Source organism: Lepidochelys olivacea (assembly GCF_965140295.1).
Source record: "Lepidochelys olivacea isolate rLepOli2 genome assembly, chromosome: 2".
NCBI lineage: Eukaryota > Metazoa > Chordata > Testudines > Cheloniidae > Lepidochelys > Lepidochelys olivacea.
In genome coordinates, this window is record NC_140412.1 from 117,044,380 (window position 1) to 117,061,843 (window position 17,464).

Consider the following 17,464-nt stretch of genomic DNA (forward strand, 5'->3'; position numbering starts at 1 on the left):
ACGGAGAAATATTATATTTATGATGCATGAGAAAAATTCAAGACATTATATCATTTTAACTTATAGAAGGGCAGCATGTAATTAAAATACACTATACAGTATGTATTCTTGGGCTGAGTTACTCTGAAGTTATCAGGTTTCTAGTGCTCATAATATTGAAGACAAACTGTACATGTTAAACTATTTACAAAGTTTCTCTCCTTTTTATTCCTCTGATTTCTTTTTTTAAAGTATGAGAGCAGAGGAATACTATATATGGATTTAGTAATGTGTTTTCTAGTTAAAACTTGTGGTATTTCTCAATGATAAAAAATACAACCAAGAAAGCAAGATGGTGCATCCGTAGGCCAATGGACCTTTTATGAGCAAGATGAATGCTTAATTGACACAGAGAGCAATGTGGCCTAGTGGAACAAATACAGCCCTGAGAATGATGACTCCTGAGTTCTCATCCCAGTAACATTCCTTTTCTATTATTCCACCTGCTTTAAAAATAGAAGGTCAGATTCTGCATCCTTACTCACAATGGATGAAATCCTAGTCCTACTGAAATCAATAGGAGTGTTTTCAGTGACTTCAGAAAGGCCAGGAGTTCAAACAGTGTTATCTTATTCTGAGAGCAAACAAAATAAAATTTCATTGAATAGTAGTTTACTGTATATGTAAGGAGGCAAAATCTGGCCCCCCAAAATTATGGAACTATGACCCCTATGCAGAACAGTATAGTTCAGTTATCTACTTTTTTCTCTTTGCCTTTTTACCTAAATCATTACAAATCAATAATTCAAACCAATATATCGTATCTCTTGCTTTGCACACATAGGGTCAAACAGTCACAGCCTTTACTGGGCTATGCTCCTCAGCCCTACTTAGAACACGACTCAAGCAGTGAATGGAAGAGCAAATGGAAGGCTCGCTTGTCCAATATTCTCCTTGTGAACAAATGGACAGATTGGGCAGGGAGTAGGAGAATCCCTAGTTCTGCCCCTTAGCTTCCACACGCACAGGCACAGAAACTGGCCAGGTGCACTGGCAAAGTAAGATGCTCTGTGAAAAGAGGTGAAGCAATTTACTCCTTCCTGCAGAACAAGGGAAGAACAGTGACTTTCATTTCTGTGGCTGTGCAGCTATGTGCTACCCCCTTACCCAGGGTAGACTGTAAAATTACAATTTAATCAAGAGGCGTGTACTTGATTCTCCATAGGCATGTCTGGGTACTATAATTCCATAGGCATGTATAACTCCTGTTACTCCCCTAATCTTGTTATGAATAATACCATGATGATAACTCCCTAGTCCCTGAGTCTAAATTTTGGAATTCAAAAACTGGCTGGTTCTACGATGTATCTGTCAATGGCCTCAGAGAGCCTAGCATTTGTACTGACTCCTCTTCTGTGGTCAGCACTATAGGAAGTCCCCTTACAAATGCCAATAAACTATGTATCACCCCCTAATTTTAAAACCCATGAAATAGGCAATAAATTAGACTAACACTTTAAGCAAAATTGACAAAGTGCAAAACCATCATAGGAATTTCAGCCTCAATGAACCCCTCTTTTACACAAATGCTCTAATTAGGTATGATCTGGTAAGGTAAAACAGGCTGGAGACTGCAGTCACGGCTCCCTAGTTATGCTTGAGGTGAGCTTTGCACTCAAGCACACTAGAAGATTGCGTGCCTGCACCTCGCCGTGCTTCCTCCCCAGCCGCTGCGCTGGGAGCGGCAGGGCTACAACAGGGGCACCTGGCAGGGAGAGGCTCAGCCTAGGGACGGTCTGCATCTGTCATGCTGCCAGTCCCTTGAGGGAGGCCAGCAGAATTAGCCCCCCAGGCATTGGCTACATCACAGATCTTATTAACATACTAGACTCTTCTCCACCCACTTCACTTTGCACACACGTAAATCAAGCTTCATGGAATAAGGAGTACTTGTGGCACCTTAGACACTAACAAATTTATTTGAGCATAAGCTTTCGTGAAATACAGCTCACTTCACCGGATGCATGCAGTGGAAAATACAGTGGAGAGAACATGAAACAATGGGTGTTACCATACACACTGTAACCAGAGTGATCAGGTAAGGTGAGCTATTGTCAGCAGGAGAGAGAAGAAATAAAACAAAAAACCAAACACCTTTTGTCTGATAATCAAGATGGGCCATTTCCAGCAGTTGACAAGAACATGTGAGGAACAGTTGGGAGGGCAATAAACACGGGGAAACAGTTTTACTTTGTGTAATGACACATCCACTCCTGCTCTTTATTCAAGCCTAAGTTAATGGTGTCCAGTTTACAAATTAATTCCAATTCAGCAGTCTCTCGTTGGAGTCTGTTTTCAAAGTTTTTTTGTTGAAGAATTGCGACTTTTAGGTCTGTAATCGAGTGACCAGAGAGATTGAAGTGTTCTCCGACTGGTTTGTGAATGTTATAATTCTTGATGTCTGATTTGTGTCCATTTATTCTTTTACGAAGAGACTGTCCCACTGCATGCATCGGATGAAGTGAGCCGTAGCCCAGGAAAGCTTATGCTCAAATAAATTTGTTAGTCTCTAAGGTGCCACAAGTCCTCCGGTTCTTTTTGCGGATACAGACTAACAAGGCTGCCACTCTGAAGCTCTGTACTCATCCTATGGCTCCCCTCTGCACATGCGCTCCAGGCACCTCCTTCAGCCTGAGACGTGACCCCGCCCCTTTCTACTGCCATATCATTATTCAGCCACATTCCTCTCTGCGCAGGCGTAGATTGGTATGTTCCTGTCCTTCACCCCCTTCTCCTCCAATGGATGGAGACGTTACTTAGGGAGTGGAGGAGGTGGGACCCCTCTGTCCAATCGTGCTGGAGTTTGTTAGTTTTGAGAGACTCGTCATTCTTCCTCAGCCTCTTCCTTTCCCGGCGGGTTGCCTCCAAAGATGTCAGCTGCGGCGGGGCCCGGGCTGGAGGAGCTGATTTTGTTAGAGACGCTCCTGGGCCTGAAGAAAGGGAACAAGTACGGTGTCCGGGAGGAGCGGAAGGTGAAGGATGCGAGGGGAGAACTGGGGACCGACTCGGGCATGTGCGCGCGCAACAAACGGACTCTCCTCGCGCCCGTCTCTCTCTCCCTTTGGCGAGCTCGGCGCGGTGCGGCCCCGGCGTTATCCCCTCCCCCCCCCCCCCACCTGTCACTGGCAGTCTGAGTCCCTAGTTAGAAGCGGTGAGTTTCTGCGGCCTCCCCGCTAAAGGGGCGCCTGGGGGGGGGGAGGAGCAGGAGGCTTCCCCTTCTCCTGGCAGCACGTCTAGGGCTGAGCGCGCAGACAGGACCCTCCCGCTGCAGGGCCGCGATCCGATTCTAGCCGAGTCGGAGCCGACGGAGCCAGCTGGGCCCCCTCAGGCCGGCTCTCGCCAAAGGGCCCCCGACCCCCGGGCTAGGCTTTGCGTGAGGGCCACGCTGCCTGTGGGTCGGGTGACGTGCAGAGACAGCCCCCCCCCCCCCCCAGCTGTGAGCGCCAAAGGGAGCAGCCCCTGCCGCAGTGCAGGATGCATTTATTTATTGGTTCGACTTACACACCTGACGAAGAGCTCTGTGGAGCTCCAAAACTTCTCTCTTTCACTAGCAGAAGTTGGTCCAATAACATGACCTCACCTACCTTTTTCTCGTTCATATCCTGGGACCAACCCAGCTACAACAACGCTGCTGCCTGGGCTTAGTCAATGAAAAGCAGTGTCAAATCTAAATGTGGGCTGTCCCTTAGTGCACTCTCTTTAACCCCAAAAGTTACATATGTCAGAAACCACTCCCCCTCCAGAGTCCTCTCTGGCCCTCATAGCTGGCTCAAGTGGCATTGCAGCAAAGGTTAACAAAAGTTTGTCCACAGGCTGTCTTTGCAACATGTTAACTACATTAAAACCGATGTAGGTAGGTCAAGCAGTGTGACCCCCTACCATGTATGCAGTATGCTGGTGTTGGCATAGCTTGTTCATATAAATATACCATTTTTACTGGTATAACTTTACTCACTCTAGTGATTGTACAGATTTAAGTGTCTTTGCAAAACATAATACTGTAAAATAATTAAATCTATGCAAAGACCCATTTGCAGATGATGCCTAAAATGCAACAGACACTTCCCCCTTAATATTGAAGTATAAAAATAGTGCATAACTGTGGGAAGCACATTTGGAAGGAGAACATCACATGGGGCTACCTGAAAGGTACAATAATTAAGGCTATGATTTAGTCACGGGTATTTTTAGTAAAAGTCATGGGCAGTAAACAAAAATTCATAGCCCATGACCTGTCCGTGACTTTTACTATAAATACTCCTGACTAAATCGGGGCAGGAGCTACTAGGGAGGGTACACCCCGGGGGGCCGCTGCTGGGGTGGGAGCTGGGGGGTGGCTGCTGCTGGAGAGGTGCCCCGGGGCCTGTACCACTGGCCACCCGGGGACTGCAGCGGCAGCTGGTGTGGCTGGCTGCAGAGCCACTACAGCAGCAGCAAGTGTAGTTGTCCCTGGGGCCACCTGAGCATCAGGCGCCAGAGCCAGCTGCTTGGGTGGGCCTGAGGTCAGTCACGCTAGCTGCTGCAGAAGTCACGGACGTTGCGAAAAGTCACAGAATCCGTGACTTACATGACCTCCGTGACAGACACGGAGCCCTCACAATAACAAATGGGCTTGCCAATATAAAATCAAAGTAATATTATGAAATCTGGCCCCAAACACTTGCATATTAATTTCATTCTTTCCAACTTTGCCTGCCCTTTATGCCCAGGCCTTTGAGTTATTGTGAAGTGGTATTCATTACCTGTTCTTGCAAACATACCATGTTCTCTAGATTTGTTGATCCATCAATGGAGAAGGTAGCATTTTATTTATAATAGTAACATAGGGAACGGGTAGCTTGGTTTTTCAGCATTATGTTTTAAGACTGTTTTATGTTCAAGTTTGCTTCTGGCGGCTTTGAAATCACTATTCAAACTAGATCAAGCAGATGCACAAAATGTATTCTTTATCATATTTTCTTATTAATGTATATCTATTTTTCCATTTTACCTCTGAAATTTTTGGCATAGTTTTTTATCAGGTATGCAATACAAAATATTTTGTATTTAGGGTTGGCATAATTTGATTATCATAGAATCATAGAATATCAGGGTTGGAAGGGACCTCAGGAGGTCATCCAGTCCAACCCCCTGCTCAAAGCAGGACCGATCCTCGACTAAATCATCCCAGCCAGGGCTTTGTCAAGCCTGACCTTAAAAACTTCTAGGGAAGGAGATTCCACCACCTCCCTAGGTAACGCATTCCAGTGTTTCACCACCCTCCTAGTGAAAAAGTTTTTCCTAATATCCAACCTAAATCTCCCCCACTGCAACGTGAGACCATTACTCCTTGTTCCGTCATCTGCTACCACTGAGAACAGTCTAGATCCATCCTCTTTGGAACCCCCTTTCAGGTAGTTGAAAGCAGCTATCAAATCCCCCCTCATTCTTCTCTTCTGAAGACTAAACATCCCCAGTTCCCTCAGCCTCTCCTCATAAGTCATGTGTTCCAGTCCCCTAATCATTTTTGTTGCCCTCCGCTGGACTCTTTCCAATTTTTGCACATTCTTCTTGTAGTGTGGGACCCAAAACTGGTCACAGTACTCCAGATGAGGCCTCACCATTGTCAAATAGAGGGGAACGATCATGTCCCTCGATCTGCTGGCAATGCCCTTACTTATACATCCCAAAATGCCATTGGCCTTCTTGGCAACAAGGGCACACTGCTGACTCATATCCAACTTCTCGTCCACTGTCACCACTATGTCCTTTTCCACAGAACTGCTGCCGAGCCATTCGGTCCCTAGTCTGTAGTGGTGCATTGGATTCTTCCGTCCTAAGTGCAGGACTCTGCACTTGTCCTTGTTGAACCTCATCAGATTTCTTTTGGCCCAATCCTCTAATTTGTCTAGGTCCCTCTGTATCCTATCCCTACCCTCCAGCATATCTACCACTCTTCCCAGTTTAGTGTCATCTGCAAACTTGCAGAGGGTGCAATCCACACCATCCTCCAGATCATTAATGAAGATATTGAACAAAACCGGCCCCAGGACTGATCCCTGGGGCACTCCACTTGATACCGGCTGCCAACTAGACATGGAGCCATTGATCGCTACCCGTTGAGCCCGACAATCTAGCCAGCTTTCTATCCACCTTATAGTCCATTCATCCAGCCCATGCTTCTTTAACTTGCTGGCAAGAATACTGTGGGAGACCGTGTCAAAAGCTTTGCTAAAGTCAAGGAACAACACGTCCACTGCTTTCCCTTCATCCACAGAGCCACTTATCTCGTCATAGAAGGCAATTAGATTAGTCAGGCATGACTTGCCCTTGGTGAATCCATGCTGACTGTTCCTGATCACTTTCCTCTCCTCTAAGTGCTTCAGAATTGATTCCTTGAGGACCTGCTCCATGATTTTTCCAGAGACTGAGGTGAGGCTGTCTGGCCTGTAGTTCCCAGGATCCTCCTTCTTCCCTTTTTTAAAGATGGGCACTACATTAGCCTTTTTCCAGTCATCTGGGACCTCCCTTGATCACCATGAGTTTTCAAAGATAATGGCCAATAGCTCTGCAATCACATCCGCCAACTCCTTTAGCACTCTCGGATGCAATGCATCCGGCCCCATGGACTTGTGCTCGTCCAGCTTTTCTAAAGAGTCCCGAACCACTTCTTTCTCCACGGAGGGCTGGTCACCTCTTCCCCATGCTGTGCTGCACAGTGCAGTAGTCTGGGAGCTGACCTTGTTCGTGAAGACAGAGGCAAAAAAAGCATTGAGTACATTAGCTCTTTCCACATCCTCTGTCACTAGGTTGCCTCCCTCATTCAGTAAGGGGCCCACACTTTCCTTGACTTTCTTCTTCTTGCTAACATACCTGAAGAAACCCTTCTTGTTACTCTTAACATCTCTTGCTAGCTGCAACTCCAGGTGTGATTTGGCCTTCCTGATTTCACTCCTGCAAGCCCGAGCAATATTTTTATACTCATCCCTGGTCATTTGTCCAATCTTCCACTTCTTGTTTAATTCCATCTTTTCTACATGGCAACCTTTATCAGTTTTTACTGCCTGGAAAGAGCAGACTTCTGGCTCAGTACTGCTGTAAACAAGTAGTTGTTGCCAAAAACGAATTTCCCCATACTGTTACTCACACCTTGTTGTCAACTGTTTGAAATGGATCACCTTGATTACATTGGCCTCATTACCACTACAAAAGCGATTTTTCCTCCGTTGGTATTCTACTGTTGAGATTAGCCCATTTCCACTTTAATTGAATTGTCTTGTTAGCACTGACCCCCGCTTGGTAAGGCAACTCCCATCTGTTCATGTACTGTGTATATATACCTGCCTATTATATTTTCCACTCCATGCATCTGATGAAGTGGGTTTTAGCCCACCAAAGCTTATGCCCAAATATATTTGTTAGTCTCTAAGGTGCCACAAATACTCCTTGTTGTTTTTTCCGGAATAAGTGTGCCTTATTCCAAATTAGCTTAATTCACTGGCACGCTATTGGAAACACAGGGTGCTCATGAAGTGTGAGTCTCCTAGTTTCCACTGTTACTAGTTGAACTGTCCTCAGACTGACTTAGCATGGGGTAAAGATTCATACAGCATTTGTATCTCATTTTCTCCTCTTGGAGCAGCATTTGCAGTTACTTGGCAATGTGTCTTCAGGAGGTGGTTGAACAACTTGACAATTATTTATATAGGAGTTCGCAGGAACAGAGAACGTGCTATATTTAAAGGGTATCACAAAAAAAACCAAGTAATTTCACTGCTATAAATTAAGGTTTTTAAAATTTAATACTAAACTATAGCTTAACCCTAAGCTTGGAGAAGTGCAATATAGAAATTTTTTTTTTAAGGTGAAACAACACATTTGCAGTTGCTCCTGAAACAGCTTCCTCATAGTAACTTAATCACTAGACTTGTATAACTCTAGTCATCTATCTTGCTGAGTTATGTCCTTACCCCTAACTGTTTAAAGTCACAACTTTCACAACATTTAAGCAGTTATTTAGAATAAGCATTGAAAAAGTCTGACAGGTATGATTTATTTGTGGCTGTCCAGAAAAGCTGGATTTTTGCTGATTCTATAATCTGAAATTTTTTTTACACTTCGAACTGTGTATCAAAGGCTACCCATGAAGATTTCTGGTCGACAATAGTTCTTATTTTGATGCTCTCACTAATTTTGGCATGGGTTAGTTATATTGAACTAGAAATATGTATATGTTCTGTCTTGCATGTATATCTTATTTGTTGTCCTGCCATGGAAACTGAAAAAAAATCAGCCCAAGGATTAAGAATAAACATAAATATTTTCCATCAGGACTTTGGAGCGGAGCCTGGAGCTGGAGCATGGAGCAGCTCCGGAGCAGTGGAGCTGCAGGTTTTTGCCTGGAGCTGGAGCGGAGCCGCAGCACAGCTCCAAAGCCCTGTTTTCCATGTGAAGTAGTATTCTTAGCATTCATACTTTTAATTGCCTAATTAAAACGAAAGGTTTCAGAATAAAGTGAACATACTGGGGTAGCATATACTGAGGTTGTTTAACAAAGGCTAACCTTTGAACATGACAAACTTACACGGTATTTGTTTTCTTCTAGATTCCAGTTCTTCAAACAAACAATGGTTCCAGTCTAACAGGATTGACTACTATAGCCACCCATCTAGTCAAACAAGCTAAGAAAGAACAGCTACTTGGAAGTACTGCAGAAGAGAAAGCAATAGTTCAGCAGTGGTTAGAATACAGAGTAACTCAAATAGCTGGACATTCTAATAAAGAAGATATAAGAATAATTCTGAAGGTAAGGGTAACTTAATTGCTTTACCATCAGAATATTGAATTTTGGGGTGACTGGACACTAAAGCTGTTGTGTTGGGGACAATATATTCATGTACATATATGTATTTACTTTAGTAATAAAATGAGTAGATATTGATGATCTCAAATCATTTGCCATTAAATTAGTTGCTTTCTTTTCACTTTATTGAAAAAACAACCTGAAATTGAAGGAAATGGCTTTAACTATAGAATACATAAAGCAAGCCTCCTGCTCTACTGTAAAAACTTAATATGTAAGAATGTAATGGAGAGGGAATGTAATTGTGCCTATAAAGTTCAGAGAATGTTTAATTATTTAGTCTCTTCTACATCTTGAAAGACTACAGTTTCCTCACATCTGTAAGCTACTATTGAAGTCCCAATATATATAAATTGGCCTGCACTCTGATCCAAGATAACATTTGTTTTGTTGTTATTGAGAACGACTCTGCTTCAAAAACAAGGTGGGATCTACTCCAAGCCTTGATATTATGATGGATGGATGGATGCCAAGATGAGTTAATATGCAGTTTGATATGTGAGATGGTGATAAGCGAAAGCATAGAGGGAAATTTCCATAAATTCATGTTTTCATATTTATAAACTACAAATGTACGGAATTTTTACTGAGTGTTCCTCAGCCTTAGACTTCAAAAATTGCTCTCCCTTATCTTCAGAAGCTGTGGTTGGGAGGGGAAAAGGTACCATTAAGTTTTACCCAGTTAAAATTAAACTAAAATCCTTTTTTCCATTTTGCTTCTTCAGACTTCTTGAGCCCTGTCATCAAAAATGCCAAAAGTAGTTTAATTTTAACTATCATATCAGGGTAGGAGGTTAAAGAGGCCTAATTTGATTATTAAAAGGGTACAACATGGCATTGAAATCTTATATAATTTCTATGAAGTTCTCTGTCTTCAAATTTAAAAAGTTTCCATAATTCTATATGGAAAGTACAAAATGCCTGATGTTTCTACAGAAATGTCTACACTGCAATTAAAAACTCATGACTGGCCAATGCCAGCTGACTCGGACTTGTGGGGATCAGGTTGCAGGGCTATTTCATTACAGTGTACACTTCTGGGCTCAGGCTGGAGCCATGGCTGGTTAAAACTTTTTCATCAAACTTTCTGAATGAAAAATGGCTTTTTGAAGGAAACACATTTTCATGAATTTTTTTTTTCTTTAACTCAATGAATCAAAAAACTTGCGGGTAGACCTGGGTGAATAACACTGTTTCCCCCCCCCACACACACACTCCCCCCAGTTTGTTGGCAGTTCCACACTCTCACACACAAAAATAAATAAAATAAAACATTTTGTTTGGGGTATTTTTAGTAAAAGCAAAGGAAATAAAGATACTGTAGGTGGTGCCTTACTTCTCCATCCCCCTTCCCTTTAACCTTTTGCCCAGTGGTTAGGACTCTCACCTGGGATGTGCAGGGAGACTCAGGTTTGAATCCCTTCTTTGGAGCAGGGACTTGTTCCTCGGTCAGGAACAAAAAAATGAAACACATTTTTCATTTGTAAAAAAAAAAAGTTCACAAATTTTCATTACAAACATTACAAATCTCTTTTGTTCAGAAGTTTTTCATGGAAAACACTTAATGTTTTTTGACCACCTCTAGTCCTGATTATGCAAACTGCTTCATATGGGCAGAGCCCTGCTGCGTCCGGTGTGTGTACCCATGTTGGTATAGGTTTCAGAGTAGTAGCCGTGTTAGTCTGTATCCACAAAAAGAAAAGGAGTACTTGTGGCACCTTAGAGACTAACAAATTTATTTGAGCATAAGCTTTTGTGAGCTACAGCTCACTTCATCGGATGCATGCCATGGAAAATACAGTGGGGAGATTTATATACACAGAGAACATGAAACAATGGGTGTTACCATACACACTGTAACAAGAGTGATCAGGTAAGGTGAGCTATTACCAGCAGGAGGGGCCGGGGCGGGGAACCTTTTGTAGTGATAATCAAGGTGGGCCATTTCCAGCAGTTGACAAGAATGTGAGAGGAACAGTGGGGGGGGGGGAGAGGGAGGATAAACATGGGGAAATAGTTTTACTGTGTGTAATGACACATCCGCTCCCAGTCTTTATTCAAGCCTAAGTTAATTGTCTCCAGTTTGCAAATTAATTCCAATTCAGCAGTCTCTCGTTGGAGTCTGTTTTTGAAGTTTTTTTGTTGAAGAATTGCCACTTTTAGGTCTGTAATTGAGTGACCAAAGAGATTGAAGTGTTCTCCAACTGGTTTTTGAATGTTGGTATATGGGCTCGTCTGCACAGAGCGGCTTGTAGGATTCCTGCCTTAGATTGTAAACTCATTGGGGCGAGGATCTTGTTGTCTTGTGTGATTGCTCAGTGCCCAGAACAGAGGGGGCCATGATCATGACTGGGACATCTTGGCCTTACTGAAATATAAATATTTAATAGTAACATCAATAAAACAGCCAAGGTTATGGAGAGCAAAATGATTTCACTATAAGGCATGCTTGATTATCATTGCTTTAGAAAGTGAATCTGTTTTAAGTGTGTTTTTAAAAAATAAATAACAAGTTAATATTTCAGGTTATAGGCTCTTCTCTTAGCTGTAAATATAAGAAGTAGATATTTATAGACTCAATCACTATTACTACATTTATTCAGTTTTGGTTATGGTTTGCAGAAAGTATTCTGATTGCTGGGTTTTGCTGTGTACTTACATTGTGAATACTAGAATCATGGCTTTACAACTCCTTTCAGCTGGTGTACTATGTTATGTCTGCTAACCATACACACTTTCCCTTCCCTGGAAACTTTCCCTTTCAATTTAGTCTAAGACTATATGAATTTAAATCTGTACTTTTTTTATTTTAATTTTCTTCTTCTTTTGGAATACAGATTAAAAGGCAGCTTTTTTCAACTTGACCATAACTAGGTTTCCACCATGTTGCAGGCATAATTGCTTGACATTTGGATATCAAAGTACCATTTTATGTCTGCAAATCAGGTACTTAAATGACCTAAATTCTGGACACAAAAGCAGTCTTAGGATCAGGTTTTTATAACTCTGGTCTATCTGACAACTTTCACATCACAGTTTTGATCTTAGCGGTAGTGGTAGTGTGGGAAAGAGAATTGTCGTACACATTTTGTATTTCAATATTGTATGTAAATTATTGTTTTCAAACAAAATAAATACGTCACTCTTAGTACTATAAGGTGGATGTTGGGAGAGGAAGAAGAGTCTCAGCACTTAATTTTAACCAGTGATAGCAGTTTTCCTGGAGATACTCATATTGGGTGATGGGTGGCCAGAGTCCTTGCTGACACAATACTGCATGAAATACTGCATCTGTAGAAATGTTCCTAAAGAACATTAGTTATTTCTTTGCTTCTATTTGTTCCTCTTGCCACCATGAGTTAATAGTTGGAACAAGAGACAGCCTAGTACTGAGGTAGATAAGTATCCTGTGCCAAAAGGGAATCTGGGAAAAGAACTAAAGTAGGCAGGCAAGTCTGAGATTGTCGTTTTACAATGTGTCTGCATAGTGGCAGTCTTGGGACAGTTGCAGCCTAAAGCTGCAATTTGTAATGAGCTCTGTGTTGCATGTGCCAAAAGCAGTTCAGTCACGTCTGCTGTAAACTAGGCTGCCTCTAGTTGGCTCTCAAATGAGATGCTACAACTCTGTAAAACCTCAGTAACAAAACTGTTTAGTGCAGGGGTGGCCAGCCTGTGGCTCCGGAGCCACATGTGCTCTTCGAAGTTAATATGCAGCTCCTTTCATAGGTGCTGATTCTGGGGCTGGAGCTACAGGTGCCAGCTTTCCACTGCTCAACCCCAGGCACTGCCCCCACTCCACCCCTTACCCCAAGGCCCCCACCACATACTGCCCCCTCCCCTAAGCCTTACTCCTCCCCTCTCCATCCCAGAGCCTCCTGTACACTCTGAAATAGCTGATCACAGTGGGCGGGAGGCACGGGGAGGGAGGGGGAGGTGCTGATTGGCAGGGCTGCCGGCAGGCAGGAGATGCTGATGGGGGGAACACTGATGGGGGCTGCTGATGTATTACTGTGGCTCTTTGGCCATGTACATTGGTAAATTCTGGCTTTTTCTCAGACTCAGGTTGGCCACCCCTGGTGTAGTCCTTGTTAAGAGATTTTGAAACAAAGGTCTTGTTGAGAAGAAAATGTATAGAATACTCAAACTGATCTTTCTTCCTTTTTCAAGTAGAACTCCTGCATAGCATCAAAACAATTTTGTTAATTATTTGCATTGCCTTGACTAGGGTTTTAATTTTTTTTTCATAACATGGACTGTGTTATTGAGAGAGTCTCAGGGACCACTGTTGTGTCCATTCACAAGCAAATAACTTCCTTGTGGCAACTACAGCACTTGTGTATGTGGAGAAGTTAGAAAAAATACACATTCTTTTACCTTCAATATAAATGTTTGTCTTTTGTGCAATTTACTTCTTTCAAAATCTCCTGTTGCTCTTCAGTTCATCTTCTCTTCACGTATGTTCTGTTCCTTTCTCTCCTCCCTTGCATGTGCTTCTCTGCTGCCTGGTCATTTCTGATGATACAAAGGAAGAAGGGCCTTTAAAAATTTAATTTGGTAAAAAAAAAATTTACTAATATGCAAGTCTTCAGATGCATATTTCAAATTATCAGGCCCTTCTTTCAAAATATGACTGTCACCTAGGGTGCAGGGCTTCATGGCTCCATCTTACGGAATGTGTAAGAAGGTCTAAACAACAATTAAGGACCTTCTGTCTGAAGACTGTGAACTGCATTTTTTGAAGGATTTGAGCACAACTATCAACCCTTAGCATATGCATACCAGCCCCAACAAGGAAGCAGACTAGAACCCAAAGTTTCACCAGACAAGAGGCTTCAACTTATTACTACAATCTGCAGAGAATGTTGGAACCCCGCCAAGGAAGAAACTGAAGTTCCAATGCAAGAGACCTTGAGCTGCCTTTTCCTTCTCCTGCTGTATGCCTTGTGTTTTTCCTTATGTCAGCAAGTTTGAGAACCCTTCAAGAGCTGATCAGAATAGTTTCGGGATGTGTACCCCTTTCTCCTCCTCCTCTCTTGGCAACTTCCTTTTATTTTTGGAAGACCTGGATTCAGATCACTCAGACAAATTGGTCCTTGAAACTAAGGGTAGTCTATCCAATTTCAGTCACTCCCTCCTCCACCCTCCTTCCCCATCCCTTTTTCAGGAATCCCTCTCATAAGATACTGTTAAAACAAGAAGTGGACTCTTTCTGAAGCTTGGAGCACTGGAAGAGGTACCCTAGAATTCAGATGTAAAGGGTACTATCCCACTACTTCATAATTCCAAAGAAGAAAGATAGCTGGTGTCCTATTCTAGACTAGAGATGTCTCAGAAGATAGGTCTATTGTTTCAGGTTCAGGATGGTAACTCTGGCCTCAATTATCCTTCATTAGATCCTCAAGATTGGTTCACGATTCTCAACTTTCAGGACACAGATCAATTCATTGGATCATACAGCTCTTCACCATGCTGGGGATTGTTAAGGAAAAGTTAGCACATGTGACTCCATTTTGGTTTGGGGCCCACCATTGTTTAAATGCCAGCACATCATACACCAGGAGGAGTAATCTTTAGATACTGAATCCCTGTGAAAATCCTCCTCCTTGTCTCCAGCCTGCCTTGACTCCCAGTATCTGGTTTTTGTCAGTCTCTAACTCCCTGTCTCTTGGCCTTGATGTGAGGCCTCCCATCCTGATAATAAAAGTTACTGATGCATGGCTTTAGGACCATGCTGTGTAATTAACATACTGGTATAGCACGAGGAATGCACCAAGCAGGGATAGGTGGTAGATAAGACAAGGGTTTGTTTATTGGCTAAGGTTTCCGATGCACGAGGGCAACATGCTTTGCTAAAAGGTATATAACCTTTGTATAATCTGCATTCAGGGTCCCCTCCTGGCTAGCAGGGGGGCACCACACTCGAGCGTAATAAACTTAGTGTCTTTTGGGAACTCCGCAGTTGTGGACTTTATTTCTGTGCCTCAGCCTAGATTCGAACTATGCGTGACCTACCATGTGTAATTCGTAGCATTGGTGTGTGTGTCCTACCAGATGTAATTCGTAGCACTTGTGTGCGTGTCCTACAAGGTGTAATTCATAACAGGATCAAGATCAACAGGAAAATAATCCACACTTTTACTGATCCAGATTATAGAATTCATAGGAACTACATTAAGATCTTGCTGACCTCAAATCTATCACAGGAGAGGTACCAGACCATAGTGAGTTTCCTTGATCATCTGCATGCTAACCTAAAGATGTCCATAAGAGCATGTCTCAGGTTCCTGTGTCATGTGGTCTATTGCACCTGTGTCACTTAGTGTGCCAGACTTCACATGTGCTCCATGTAAGGGTGGTTGAAATCAGTATATCTACCAAGCAGTCTCCACATGGGCTTGAAAGTGAAGCTCCCAGAAGAAGTCCTCTCCTCCTTAGATTAATGGAAGGATCTGCTTCACATGTGCAATAGAATACTTTTTGCTGCACCATTGCCTACCAAGACGCTCAAAATAAATGTCTTGGAACTCAGAGCCATGTCTAGCATGGCATATCTACCCATGTTACAAGGATCCATGATCCAAATAATGACTGATACAACACCCCAGCCATGCTTGGTGTTAACTGGGAGAGAGGTATATGGTCATCTCCGCTTTGCCAAGAAGCCATAGTCTCTGGGATGGCTGTATTTGTCATATCACACCAATGGCTCTGTATCTTTTGCAAAACAGAATGCCCTCATTGATCAGTTCAGCAGACAACTCTGAGACAGCCATGAGTGGACTATAAAAGACTCAATCCTGTGGAACATATTTTGGAAGGGTGTCTTTGTCCATAAATAGACTTACGTGCCACAGTGCAGAACAAGGAATGCCCTATATTCTGCTCTAGATGCCTTCCTCATCTCGTGGGTATTGGGACTGATGTATGCCTTCTGCCAATCCCCTTAATACCATGGATCCAAAGGAAACTCAGACAAGATTCATCCTCCGTGATTGACCCAGATTGGCCCAGCTCTTCTGGTACACAGACCTGGTGAACCTGTCATCTCATGTCCTATCACACTACTTGTTCTCTTGACATAGTTTCACAAAACTGAGGTCAGATCTCATGCCCAAATCCAGCATCTTTACATCTGACAGCCTGGATTCTGGCTTATTAACTACCACCAAAAGAACCGGTTAGCTAAAGTCCAGAACATCTTGGTACGTAGTATAAGTTCTTCTAACTTTATGCAGCAAAATGGAAAAGGCTTTCTATTTTGGATAGCATAGCATCACCTGTTTTCTTAGGAAGCTTCTGTTTCCACTATTCTGGACTATTTAAAAGCTCTGAAACATTCAGAACTTTCTGTTCTATATGGGTCCAACCATAATTGCACATCATCCTCTTATCCAGAGCCATGCTGTGGCAAGATTCTTTACTAAAATCTCAGTAACATTTTAGAGACTCTGCCGCAATGAGTCCAGCTGCTTAAAGTAAAAAAACTAATCCCAAGACAATTGATATGTAGTCTAAATACTTGGATGGATGTGTAACCAATGTGCAGTATTAACACATTCATAGGGAGAAAGGGAACCATATGGCAACTAACATTTCTGTGAAGGATAACCCTAAAAGAAGAGTTACGGGGAAGTACACAGGTTGGCTAAAAATCAATTATTGTTTTTAATGGATTTTTAAAATTTTATTTAAACCTGTATTTAACATTAAATTTGAAATTATGACAACCTGTGTCACGGCCTAACCTTACTATCTGTTCAAATCATTTCAATTAAATAAATAAATAAAATACTAAACAGTACGTGCTTCTTACCAAGCTTTAAAGAAAGTCAGATCCCTGTACTGGTGAAAATCACTGGCTAAGCACTGGGAACAGGGATTTACTGAAGTTCCACACAGCTTTTGACATCAGTAGCCCTCTCTTGCAGATATAGAGAATAAACTGAAATGAAGAAAACATTCAGCTAGTTCAATGACTAGTTGATGGATGTAGAAACCCTCTACACCAACATTCCACACAAAGATGGACTATAAGCTATCAGGAACAATATCCCCGATAATGTCACAGCAAACCTGGTGGCTGACCTTTGTGACTTTGTCCTCACCCACAACTATTTCACATTTGGGGACAATATATACCTTCAATTCAGCAGCACTGCTATGGGTACCCACATAGCCCCACAGTATGCTAACATTTTTATGGCTGACTTAGAACAACGCTTCCTTAGCTCTTGTCCCCTAACTCTACTTGCGCTACATTGATGACATCTTCATCTGGACCCATAGAAAAGAAGCCCTTGAGGAATTCCACCATGATTTCAACAATTTCCATCCCACCATCAACCTCAGCCTAGACCAATCCACAGAAGCGGTCCATTTCCTGAACACTACTGTGCTAATAAGCGATGGTCACATAACCACCACCCTATACCAGAAACCTACTGACTGTTATACTTACCTACATGCCTCCAGCTTCCATCCAGCACACACCACACGATCCATTGTTTACAGCCAAACTCTATGATACAACCGCATTTGGTCCAACCCCTCAGACAGAGACAAACGCCTACAAGATCTCTATCA

At 42.6% G+C, this 17,464-nt stretch overlaps 1 protein-coding gene across 5 annotated transcripts in view; it reads left to right on the forward strand.

Annotated features, from left to right (window-relative positions):
- Positions 1-2,316: 2,316 nt before the first annotated feature.
- EEF1E1 (eukaryotic translation elongation factor 1 epsilon 1) overlaps positions 2,317-17,464 on the forward strand; it is a 48,531-nt gene continuing 33,383 nt past the window's right edge. The window contains exons 1-2 of one of the 5 annotated variants that reach the window (XM_084618140.1): positions 2,317-3,011; positions 8,624-8,824. In XM_084618140.1, the coding sequence (XP_084474266.1) occupies positions 2,910-3,011; positions 8,624-8,824 (303 nt within the window). In that variant the 5' untranslated portion in view covers positions 2,317-2,909. The remainder of the gene's footprint in view (positions 3,012-8,623; positions 8,825-17,464) is intronic. The other 4 variants (XR_014710088.1, XM_084618144.1, XM_084618145.1 and 1 more) reach the window with 4 other exon arrangements.